At 36.6% G+C, this 13,016-nt stretch overlaps 1 protein-coding gene across 2 annotated transcripts in view; it reads right to left on the bottom strand.

Annotated features, from left to right (window-relative positions):
* Window positions 1-836: 836 nt before the first annotated feature.
* Window positions 837-13,016, bottom strand: part of LOC127791108 (carbon catabolite repressor protein 4 homolog 1-like) — a 41,865-nt gene continuing 29,685 nt past the window's right edge. For both annotated transcript variants that reach the window (XM_052320883.1, XM_052320882.1), the window contains exons 2-12: window positions 5,568-6,309; window positions 4,312-4,398; window positions 4,138-4,221; window positions 3,965-4,051; window positions 3,801-3,887; window positions 2,737-2,790; window positions 2,555-2,646; window positions 2,304-2,418; window positions 2,047-2,194; window positions 1,676-1,830; window positions 837-1,338 (exon numbers count right to left, since the gene is read on the bottom strand). In XM_052320883.1, the coding sequence (XP_052176843.1) occupies window positions 1,685-1,830; window positions 2,047-2,194; window positions 2,304-2,418; window positions 2,555-2,646; window positions 2,737-2,790; window positions 3,801-3,887; window positions 3,965-4,051; window positions 4,138-4,221; window positions 4,312-4,398; window positions 5,568-6,309 (1,642 nt within the window). In that variant the 3' untranslated portion in view covers window positions 837-1,338; window positions 1,676-1,684. The remainder of the gene's footprint in view (window positions 1,339-1,675; window positions 1,831-2,046; window positions 2,195-2,303; window positions 2,419-2,554; window positions 2,647-2,736; window positions 2,791-3,800; window positions 3,888-3,964; window positions 4,052-4,137; window positions 4,222-4,311; window positions 4,399-5,567; window positions 6,310-13,016) is intronic.

The following is a 13,016-nucleotide window of genomic DNA, read 5'->3' as shown; positions in this document are numbered from 1 at the left end:
GAGAAGAGAAAGGGAATATAACAAAAACTTGTCACATGATAATTAATCAACTTGTTTTAATGGGTTATCTAAGTAATGATAATGAGTTTGTTTAGTATGAGACTTTTAGTTAGCTTATGGAAGTTCAAACGTTCTCCAAAGTGATTGGTACACCCAGCGTGCATGCATGCAACCAACCATCCATAGATTGAGATTGACATGTAGCCCTAAAGTGTTGTAGCGTACATAGTTGACAAACTAAACACTTGCTTGTAGAATCAGTACATGGAAAATGAAAGAAAGGTAAGAATTCTGGAAGGCAATCATAAAAGCCATTGGGAGAGCGATTTCTTACCAGCACACGTATTATTGCAGCAGTGAGAGATGAAACAACAAAACAAGTGTTGATTTTAGACTAAAATAGTAAAATCCATCTGCAATCTCTTAGGTTGGCCTAAAACTATCGATCATCCATCTGTTTTTGAAAACATTTTAGCCTATCTTGCTATTAAAAAATTAGACAAAAGACCATTTTATCATTTTAAAATAAATAGATAATTTAAATAAATTAGTGGTGCCTCACATCATCTCCTGCCAACATTGTCGGAACCACATCGGTGGCTATGGGGTTGTACAGAAGTAGAGGGAGGGAGGGAGAAGTATCTCACTGGTTTTCCCCAATGGTAGCAGCTAGATTTGGGTTTTCAATTGGTCAATGTTTTATTCTGCATCAATAACATTAATATCAAATCAATACCAAACTAGAAAAAATGGCTACATTTAGCTTTAGTTGAATCATTTAAGCAAAATGTTGTCAACTCAAGATGGGTGAAATGGGAAAATTTACAACGATGAGATTCAGAATCCAATTGATTGTGCTTAGGTATTATATTCTGTTTATCAGAATCCAACGACTATCTTGCTACCTACTACACTTTTGTTGCACTAAAACAAGGAAAAAGAAGGAAATTGAAACTATTCTTTCTTTACATCTGTAACATGAGCAACCGAAAGCAAAACTACAGCCAATACCAAAGAACAACATAAAAAGGACTGACTTCTTGGCTTTAGCAGCAAATTGTAGTAGTCTCAAAGAGTACAGAATGGGTAAAATATTTTACCCCCAGGTCTTGCAACATATACTTCTATTGAAGGGGAAAAGGGAAATTATATTGAACATAACCATAACTTTCCTATCAGACAAAGGTAGCACATAACACACAGCAGACCATTGCATGGTTCCCCCCCGCCCCCCAACGGAAGACACCTATGAAACAACAGCAAGCAACGATCTACCATCCTTGCAATGACATGTCTTCTCTTCCTACTTTTATCTCCAGAGTTCATTACACAGGTGACCTGCAGGCAATACAAATTAGCAGCTAGTACCAATTGTTATATTAACCACATCAACTGCAAGTCAAATCATATTAACAGCAACATTTCCCTGGTTTTGCTGTACAACAAAAGCTCCAAATGCATGCTTCTACTGTAAAGTAGAAAAACTGCTTTTGCTGTTGTAGAAAAGCATTTTTTAGTTTTGGCTAAACACTACAAAATATGCATAAAAGAGCTTTTGTTATTAATAAAAGATCTTTTTACCTTTGCCACAGCATGACCAAACAAATAAAGTAAAATAAATAAAGAATATGAGGATGAAAAAAAAATCCTTTTATAAACAAGGTAATTGGCTTACCAAATAGTATTAACGCCTTGGTCTAGGCTTGCAACGAAATTCAGCTAACAATGCTATATGATCCGAGGACCACTCTGGAGAAGGAAGGGCAGTGTCTTTCCTCAGGCTATCCTCATCCAAGAGCTCCAATAAAGACTCCACAGTTAAAGAGTCAGCTGAAATCATATTATGACTTGCTTAATTCTTTTTTACATAATTAAGAGACTGACTTAATTCACCATGCTGCGGTATAGAACTTCATCACAATTTACCAAAAGACTTAAGAAAGTGGCAGTCAAAAGAAGTATGACTATGATGACAGATAAGGAGAGGAACAAAATGCAATATGTGAATATTAATTGAGGAAACAGTTGAAATTATTCCAAATATACCTGAATAAAATATGTAATCATGAGTACCAATGAAATCTCTGGTGCAGTTTGTAAATAATGGTTCGTTTGTGGTAGGGTCAATTCTCCGTCTATGTTGTTCCAAGCCAAGACCAACTCCCAATCTCGCAAAAGAAGAGTAGGCACTAACCTGTTGAATAAATATTGGAGTGACCATCACACCCATAATAGCCAAAACATGTTTCACACAACTAGCTTTTCTGAAAGAAAAAATAAATTACAATTTATAATGCTCTTACCAATGGCAGTTGATGAGTTAGTTTGCTGGCAGGGCGTAAGATTCCAAGAGGGTCGACTGCTAAATCAGGATGCAAAGGATCAACCTTCCCCATTGCAAGAAGTGCATGAGGAGCACTGCAATGGAGTAAAACATTTCTTCAACCAATATGCCACAACTAATCTTGCAAAAATTGTATAATCATACACCAAAAATTCAAACAACATTTAGATATTCCTAAACTTTTAATGATTCAAGAACAGGCAGACCGACCTTCCAGGGACAGCATTAAAATCCCCACATACCAACATGGGGATGTCTGCACTGGCAGCTATTTTTTCCAATCCTTTTAAGAGAGTATGAACCTATAAGATCAAAAAGCACAATGTAACATTAGAAACAAATTAGGTAAACAAAGGAAATTAAGGTAAAGAAAAATGGATCTGGACAAGAACCTGCCAGAGCTTGACATCCTTCAAATCCTGGTGGACATTCACATGTGTATTCGCCTGAGCACATAAAGCATCATAGGAATATGGTCATAAAGATGTTCTGAAGAATGGAAAACTAAAAGCAAAGGCAAGGAGATAATAAAAAGAACAACAAAGGATTACATCCCCCAGGACCACGTAAGAGAGAACAAAAAGCATTCAGGAAGGACTCCTTGGCAACAAACATAAACTATGAAAAAGAGAGCAAAAGGTTGGTCACCAATCCAAGATATAATTGTGCCCCTTGAGAATAAAAAACAAACCCAAAATGTTATCTAAGCTGCAATGCAATACTGCACCTCCACAAACTACTTTATGGAGGTACAATTTCTTCAGTCTAATCCATAACCAAATCCATCACACACTAAGTTTGCCTCCTAAGATGGGCTTGGATTTTAGCATACCATCTCAATCAATTTCTTGAGTTCTTAATTAAAATGGTCCTTGCAACATAATTCTACCTCAAACTGACAAGATTTAAAAAAAAATGGAAAGCCAAAATCATGACAAGTGCAATGCCTTAACATGACATCTATGGTTGTAGCTGATAATGGCCAGGCAACTCCACCCCCATCACCCAAACCAGACCAAAAGGCATGACCATAAATGACATTCTCTGTCAATTAGACTAGACAAGAAGCAACTCTACTGGTCCATGTAGTATAATCTGTTCTAGTTCAAACTCTCAATTGCAACAGAACCAAAACCATGCACATAAAATGAAACTGTGCACGATACATTTAGTTCATTTAATGTCATGTTTTCCTCATTAATCTTTTATGTTTAAAGAAAAATTGCATGGACTCATGTCAGCAAGTGCAGCCATACATGCTACTTCAGATGCATCTGAGGGTACAAAAAAGTTCAACTAGACACTCTAGCCAGATATCACCAGCCCACAGTTTGGAGGTAGTAGGATGAAATAATATGCACCAAGTCAGAAAAAAGAATTTCAATATAACAGATGTCATTTCTTTTGGCAGCAGAAGTGATGGCATAACAAAGAGTAATTGAATAACTTTTCTTACCACACAAACAAGCTGGCGTTTCCCAGGATTATCAATCCCCTGATTACTAAATTTTGCTTCTAGCACCACAATCAGCGCAACATTATCCTATTAAAACATCCATCAGTTATAAGCACCGCGATATGCAGATAAAGTGTAACAGAAACATGGTGCAACTAAACCACCTTAACTAAACGACTTAGTGCAGTTTTCTTCTGAGCACTAGGAACCAATGCCTCAGTTAGAGATTGTGCAGCTTTATTAAACTCAACCTGTGGATAGGCATTAGTTTATCAGAATGGTGTTAAAAGTATGTGTATTTCTGTCTCTGCAGAATTCCAGATGAACACTTCCCAACCTCATATTTTTTGACATGTGAAAATCTGTCTCTGCGGAAGAATGTTGCACATCCATCAATGGTTTGGTTATTTCCACTGAAAACCTGCCACAAAAAAAAAAAAAAAAAAAAAAAGAAGCAATGAAACATGTATTATTCATGAGGCTGCCTTATGGCTAAAGTGAAGTACCCAACCTCTGCTGTTTTTCTTTTAAATAAAGCTTGATAACCATGTTTGTCCAGTTCAGGGGCAAAAAATTCATCGAAGTGGTCATTTTGAACCTGAAAGGAAGAAGCTGCAACCTTTAAGTGTTTAAAAGCACATTCAAACCTTGTAATCAGTTGATAGCTGACTCTCAAAAGACAGAGAAAGTTAGCCTTTGTAGATCATAGGTTGAAAGTATCTTAGGAGTGAACATAAGAGTAAAGTAAATATCATCCCAGACCATATATTCAACAAACTATAAGTAGTAGTAGAAAATAGTGATTACATGTGCACACCAGAACTTAACCTAAAAAGATGCAGCCTACGCAGGGCCATAACTTATCCACTGGGAAAACCTTTTCTTGTTATTCAAGCGGAACATAGGCACATTTGAAATGCATATTTAAACTTCAAGAATTGCATTTTTCCAAAAATTTCTAAACTAAGAAGTTCTTTTCAGGAAATATTATTGAGACTAATATTAATAAGACACATTACTAGACAACTAAATACAAAGACAATGATGTTAAATTAATATTCGTTCGCTTTCAGGTCAAACAAAGAAAGTATTTCCAGCAATTAACTTAAAACATGCAGGCCTAGATAGGGTATTATCTTATCCACTTGGAATTTCTTTTTTTTCGTTACTCAAGTGGAACATAGACAAATTTGAAGTGCAAATTCAAATTTAAATAATTGCTTTTTCTAAAATTTTCCATAATAGAACCTTTCAGGAAATTTTATTGAGAGCTAACTAAAAACAATGAAAATGTGTTAAAAGGAATATTGATTTGCTTTCGGGTCAAATGCATTTGCAGAACTTGAGTTAAAATATGCAGCCTATCTTATCCACTTGGATAGCTTTTTTTGTTATTCAAGTGGAGCATAGACACATTTCATATGCATATTTAAATTTCAAGAATAGCCTTTCCAAAAAAGTGCCATACTAGGAAGTTATTTTCAAAAAAAAATTGAGACTAAATTTTAATAAGAGACATTATAAACCAACTAAAAACAATGAAAACATGATCAATGAGTATTAGTTTGCTTCCAGATCAAATGAAGAATTCATTTCCAGACAAATACCACATAGTTCCTTGGCTATAGGTTCTCAGCTTCCACGGAATTCTCTTTCCAAATTATCAAAAGATTTACTTAACCAGAATGAATCCCGAAATTCTTTTTAAATACAGTAAATATCATCTTAACATTAATCAAACAATAGCTCTCAAGTGCATCCACATACCTCTTGAAGACAAACAATGTCAGCATGATAGCCAACTATTTCTCGTAACAGATTCTGCCTACGATATGGCCATGAAAGAGCCCAAGGAGGGCAATAACCATATAATTCACTTGTAGCGTAAACATCAGACAATATGTTGTAGGAGAGCACTGTAAAAGTTCCTGTCGAAGAAATACGACCCTCCACATCCAAATGCCCCATCAAATCAACTCCACCAACAGATATCAAGTGACGAGGACTAGGGGATGGGGCTGGAATGACACGGGATGTCAAAATTGTGTTGGCATGTCCCACAGGTAGTTTTGTTTCTGTATCCACCACAACACACTCAAACTTGAGAACATGACCAATATCATCAGCAGTTGGTGTGTAAGTCTTGCAGCGTCCAACTTCAAACCATATTTCACCACCATTTCTTTGTGTAATTGCTCCAGGATATGCAGATGAAGCACCATTTGTCAAGCTAGGGGCTGACTGTGAAGCTGGTAAGCTTCCAGCTCCTGTGCTGTTAAAGCGCCCAAATAACTCTTCCTCCTCAGGTCCATTTTCATTTACTGCACTAGCAGCACGCTCATGCAGAACACGATGATGCTGCCAAGCATCAGAAAAACATTTAGGAGAACAATGGTAGCTTTTGGAAACAGGTATTTTGGCCTTAACACATCCTAAACACTGCAATGTAGCTTGCTCTGAAGGATGTACACTGCAGATAGCAATTTTCTTATCACTTTGTATACGGTACCTGCAAACCAACTCAATGAATTAGGTTGACTGCTGAAAACCAAACTCAATATTAGAAACCAGTTAGTCATACATAGGGATACAACATAACTAGAAACCAGTTAGTAATACATAGAGATACAATATAACTAGAACCGATAATCAAATTTCTTGGTCTAGTATGTATTGAGTTTCAGCAATAGTGCTTTAACCCCAATACAGAACTAAGTTTCATCCCATGACCTCAAGTGGGAGGGTAGATCAAATATTAGAAGACAGAGAAATCCAGTACATCAAAATATTTATGGTGATAAATGGAAGGATATCAACTTTAAGAAACGAAGAGAACCAAGTACCAAAAACTGCCCAGCAACGGAATCAGATGCTTTTTATTAAATATCTTATTGTGAAAAGAAAAATCCAGGGGAAGGAAGGGAGCATGTCCTTAATAATGACATGGATGAAGCTTCCATTACTTGACATCTATCTGAGAGAAACAACTTAACTATTCAATCAGTAGAACACACTCTTCAAAGGGGCAAATCTTCTCCTCCCACGGTATATGTAGTTTAAACTTCTAACTAAATTTCCACTGTTTCCTTCCCATTTTCAATACCAGTCTTGTGAATGACATCAACTAATTACGATACCTACTGAATATACCTGAGAAATAAGTGGAAATACCAACCTCAAATGCGATCATTAAGATATATATTATCTTGAAATTTCATATATTATCATGAATTTTACATTTAAAGCATCATTATAGCATTGCCAATAAAAAGTTGTTCAAACTCCTAACTGATATCCTTCACTTTTCCAGGTATTTAGAATCTAGTATGTTCTCTGTAAAAGATATTAACTAATCATCGAATTCTCCACCTTTTCTCCACACAAGTATGGTTAGAAAACCTCATGAACTTTTCTCATGTTAGAGAGCATTGCAACTGCCACAATTAAAAAAAGCCAGGGAATCAAAGCTGAGTGCATATTCAATTCTAGTTTTTAATAATATATATATCCTTTTCTGATTTGCATGCTTTCACCCATTGGTACATGTGCAGATCAAAGAAATCCTAGAAAATAGCCTGATGCAGAACAACTACAAATTGAGAAGGATTGAAGAAGAAAGAGAATAAATTGGAGGAAGAAGGAGAAGCCCAAGTGAGAGAGAGAGAGAGAGAGAAGATTAGAGGAAATCAATAACTCTGCATTCAAAAATCAAATGGTGAATTTTCTTAATACATCATACGCCTATATATAGGCTGAATTCTAATCCTAACTATAACATAATTATAAAATCCTATCCTAACTATACTTAATAAAATAATAAAATATGAACTTACACATAAAACCTTAACTAAAAGATAACAATCTAAATATAATCAAAATATGAATCTAAACAAACTATGATAAATTAAAATTCTAAATATCCTATCAAACATTGAAATTTGATAATTCCTCATTCCTTGTTGGGAAGGAAAGAAACTTTTCCTCAAGTTTCGTGTATGTGGCTCTTCGTAACAGTGACAAGGTAAGACCCCTATTTGACTTAACTCTGTGTGTATCTGGGTGGTTGTGTCATACCATGTCCTGTTGATCGATATAGGTCACAAAGCCAAGGTACATCCTTGGCTTGTGATGACATGAAAAGTCTTTACTTTATTGAGTATGACCCGTTCAATCTCCCCTTGGAAGTGACCCCTTATATTCTATTGGTTTATAATTTCAGTTTCCAACCAAACTTACTCATAAGTGATAAGAGTAATTTAATTCCAAACATGATTTCAATACATGGTGTAGTGAATCAAGGCAGAAAAATCAAGATTAGCCACAAATCAAGGAATAGTTGTCAATTAGCATATAATTAGTAGTCAAAGATTAGCTGTCAATCTCTATGTAATTAGCAGTCAATTAAGCATGCGATTAGATGTAATTAGCTATAATTTATGCCTTAATTTTACGCTTAATTATTGTATAGCTTACTATAAATTTCAATAGAGGGAGGCTAAACCGAACATAGAGTTCTACTCCTAAAAGAAGGGTTTTCTCTCTTTTCTATGTTGTTCAACATCTCTCTTTTCTATCTTGTTCAACATGGTATCAAAGCTTTAGGGAACTCTTGGTGGGCAACCCTTCTCCGGCCTTCATTGCCGATTATCCTCCTAACGCCTTCATTGCTGTTCAGTTTTCTGGCAGCCTTCATTGCTGCAACTGCACCTACTGATCCGTAGCTCTTTCTTAGTCTTTCTTTAGCCTTGTTTCTCCGTTCAATCAAGATGTCTACTCAAACTAGTGAGATTAGCTCTTGTGATACAAGAGAAACAATAGCACCTCCAGGGATCCTACCTTCTGGAGAATTGCAGCAGATTCATGCAACCTACAGATTGGACGGAAGAAATTACCTCAAATGGTCTCAACTTATCCGAACCACTTTGAAATGGTCACATCATGAGGACCGAACCAACGAAAGAAAATCCAGCCTATGCAATATGGGATGAAGAGAATTCTATGATCATTGCATGGCTATGGAGTTCCATGGCACCCGAAATAAGTGACACCTGTATGTTTCTACCCACAGCCAAGGAAGTTTGGGAGTCTATTCAACAAACATATTCAAAAGTTAATGATGTAGCTCGGATTTATGAATTGAAGACCAAAATCACAGCTGCAAAACAAGGGAACAAGTCTGTCATAGAATATGCCAATCTCCTAAAAGGACTTTGGCAAAAAATAGATCACTACCGAGTTATTGAGATGAAGAACAGTGATTATGCAGTCACACTGAAAACCTTCATGGAGAAAGACAAAACTTATGATTTTCTGGCAGGACTTAATGGGGAATATGATTAGGTAAGAATCCAAATCCTTGATAAAGCTGATTTACATTCACTTAATGAAGTTATTTCAGTTATATTGGCTGAAGAAAGTAGAAGGGGTGTAATGTTGCACCCTAAACCAATTGACGCTTTAGCATTGGTGGCTAATGGAGGAGGCCGTGGATTCAAGAGAGACCAATTGAATGGAGACAATGGTAAGACAATTCTTAAGCACACAGGGAGTGACAACTATGACAACCTATGGTGTACTTTCTGCAAGAATCCCTGGCAAACTAGGGAGATGTGTTGGAAGTTAAATAGAAAACCACTAAGTAAAGAATGGGGAAATAAGGGTGGACAACTGCATTGAAGTCGAGGGCAAGCCAATATGGCCACTCACACGAGGAAGAATATATCCATGAACCAAAAGAATAGAAAGAATTCAACCAGAAAGAGATTGAAAGGTTGAGGCAATTCCTAAGTACTTTGGACAAACCATCTATCTCAGATAACTGCTCCTTAATACATTCAAGTAAACCTCATATTTTTTATGCTTTAAATGCCTTAGATACTTATTCTCCAGATTCCTAGATCATTGATTTTGACACCATTGATCATATGACACCTTTCTTCCAATCCTTTAACTCATATGCTCCTTGTTCTAGCCATAGAAAAATAGCTACTACTAATAGTTCATTAATCACAATAACTGGCATAAGAGAAATTACAATCAGCCCTACTCTCACTCTTAAAAATGTCCTTCATGTGCCTAAATTGTCCACCAATCTCCTTTTAGTATCTAAATTGTCTTTTGATGTGAACTGCAAAGTTATTTTTCTACATTCTTGTTGCTTATTTCAGGACCAAGTCTTGGGATTGATGATTGGGTGTGCTAAGGAACGGGATGGATTATACTACCTTGACAAATCTGAGAAAAAAACTACTCCCAAATGAAACCAACCCCTAACCTACCTCTCTAAACAGTATCAGCCCCACAAGGACACTATTTGGCTGCATTATTACAGGTTAGGACATCCTGCTTTCTCCACACTCAAGATTATGTTCCCTTATTTCATTGTGACATTTGTGAACTTGCCAAACACAAGAGTGTTGTTTTTCCTCCTAGTACTAACATAAGCCATTTTCCTTTTGATTTAATTCACAGTGATATTTGGGGTCCATTAACTATTCCAAATATTTTTGGTGCACGTTGGTTTGTCACATTCGTCGATGATTATACACAGGCTACATGGAGAAATCTAAATATAATGTGAGTGACATCCTCCAAAATTTTTTCTCTATGATCCAAACTCAATTTGGGGTTCAAATCAAACGATTTAGGTCTAATAATGCCCGGTAAGCTTAGGTAAGATCATCTCCCTAGCCACCAGAGCACAGCTCAGAAAATAGCAAGATGATGTTAGAAAAAGTTTTCTTCTTCTACTAGTAGATCAAAATGAAGGAGTTAAGATTCCTGATAAAATCTCCAACCTCCTTAAAGCCTTCCAAGATGCTCCAAACGAAATTCTTCCTGGATTACCACCAATGAGGGATATTCAGCATGCAATTGATTTCATCCCAAGATTTGTCAATCCAAACAAACCAGCTTACAAGATGAGTCCTCAATAACATGAAGAACTTCAATAGCAAGTAGGAGAATTGCTGAAAAAAGGACTTGTCAAGGAAAGTGTCAGCCCTTGTGCAAATACCCATGTTATTAATCCCAAAGAATGATGGCCCAAGGAGAATGTGTGTTGACAATAGAGCAATCAACAAAATTACCATTAAATATCGATTCCTGATACCGCGCTTAGATGATATGCTCGATAAATTACATGGAGCGGCCATCTTCTCAAAGGTTGATCTTAGAAGTAGATATCACCAAATTTGAATGTGACCAGGAGATGAATGGAAAACCACATTCAAAACTCGAGATGGTTTGTGTGAATGGACAGTAATGCCAATGGGAATGCCCAATTCTCCAAGTACTTTCATGCGCTTCATGAACCAAGTATTTTGACCATTTATTGGTAAATTTGTTGTACTTTACTTTGATGATATCCTAATATACAACAAGAATAAACAAGAGCATCTAGACCATCTTCACCAAGTCTTTGAGATACTCAGAGAATAGAAGCTTTATGCCAACCTCAAGAAATGTTCATTCCTCACCCCATAAGTGATCTTCTTAGGATACATCATCATTGCTCAAGGTATCCAAGTAGATCCTAGCAAGGTTGAAGCCATCCTTCAATGGCCCACACCAAATTCTGTCCATGATATTTGAAATTTTCACAAGTTAGCATCCTTTTATCGAAGATTCATAAGAAATTTCAGTTCCGTCACAACTCTGTTAATTGATAGCATCAAAGGACACAAATTTCAATGGATAGAAAAGGCTCAAGAGAGATTTGAAGAGCTAAAGAAGAAGCTCTTGTTGATTTTAGTAAGATGTTTGAAGTTGATTGTGAAGCTTCAAATATTGGAATTGGCACAGTGATAAGCCAAGAAGGACGTCCAATAGCTTTTTCCAGTGAAAAACTGAATGATGCAAAGCTCAGATATTCCACTTATGATAAGGAATTTTATCCTATTGTTCAAGCTTTACGATACTGGAGTCATTAGCTTTTTCCAAAAGAATTTGTGTTGTACTCTGATCATGAAGCTTTGAAACATCTAAACTCCCAACAAAAAATCAATTGGCGTCATGCTGCTTGGAGTGAATTCCTCCGATCATACTCATTTCTTCTCAAACATAAATCAGGGACTCAAAATCGGGTTGTCGACGCATTAAGCCGCCATCACACACTGATTTTTTCCATGCAACTTAAGGTTGTTGGATTTTAAGTAATCAAAGAATTATATCAAGATGACCCTAATTTTGGTTCCAAATGGAAATCCACATCCAATTAAGCCTATTAACAATACCACTAGCGAGAAGGGTTTCTTTTCAAAGGTAATTTGCTATGTGTTCCTTAAGAAGTGCAATTATTTGGGAAGCCCATGATGGAGGATTAGTTGGACATTTCGGAAGAGACAAGACCGTTGCTCTTGTCAAGGAAAATTTCTATTGACCAAATATTGATCGAGATGCCAACCGTCACATCCAAAGATGTTGAATATGCCACTTGGCCAAAACCACCAAACAGAACACAAGTTTGTACCTACCATTACCTATTCCCTCCTCACCATGGGAAGATGTTAGCATAGATTTTGTCTTGGGTCCCTCGGACTCAAAGTCAAAAGGATTCTATCATGGTGGTGATTGATAGATTTTAAAAAATGGCCCACTTTACGCCCTACCAAAAGACTAATGATGCCATGCACATTGTTGATTTGTACTTTTGGAAAATTATACGGCTTCAAGGAATCCCAAAGACCATTACCTCTGACAGAGATGTGAAGTTCATGAGTCATTTTTGGAGAACTTTATGAAGGAAGATGGGCACTCGCCTTCAGTTCAGCTCTGCTAGTCATCCCCAAACTGAAGCTATAAATAAAATCTTGAGAAATCTGCTACGAAGCTTTGTTGGTAAGAACCTTCACCAATGGGATCTTGTACTCGCTCGGGCTGAGTTCGCTTATAATAACTCATTCAAACAGGCCACAAGAAGATGCCCATTTGAAGTAGCCTACGGGACTCGCCCTCTCAATCCATTGGACCTTCCGCCAATGATCTCTTCCAAATAGTACAGTGCTAATGCTGACGAAAAGACTAAAGAAATCAAGAAGCTACATGAGCAAGTCTAAGACAAGATTAAAGCTTGAACAACGTGACAAACGTCAAAAAAAGGTCACATTTAAGGAAAGAGATTTGGTTTGGATCCACCTTTGAAAGGAAAGATTCCCTAACCAATCCAATGCCAAGCTCTCTCCAAGGGCTAATGGGCCATTTTGAGTTGAAGAAAAA

Source organism: Diospyros lotus, chromosome 14 (assembly GCF_014633365.1).
Source record: "Diospyros lotus cultivar Yz01 chromosome 14, ASM1463336v1, whole genome shotgun sequence".
NCBI lineage: Eukaryota > Viridiplantae > Streptophyta > Magnoliopsida > Ericales > Ebenaceae > Diospyros > Diospyros lotus.
The sequence above is the reverse complement of the archived record's forward strand: the minus strand, read 5'-3'. Positions and strand labels throughout refer to the sequence as shown.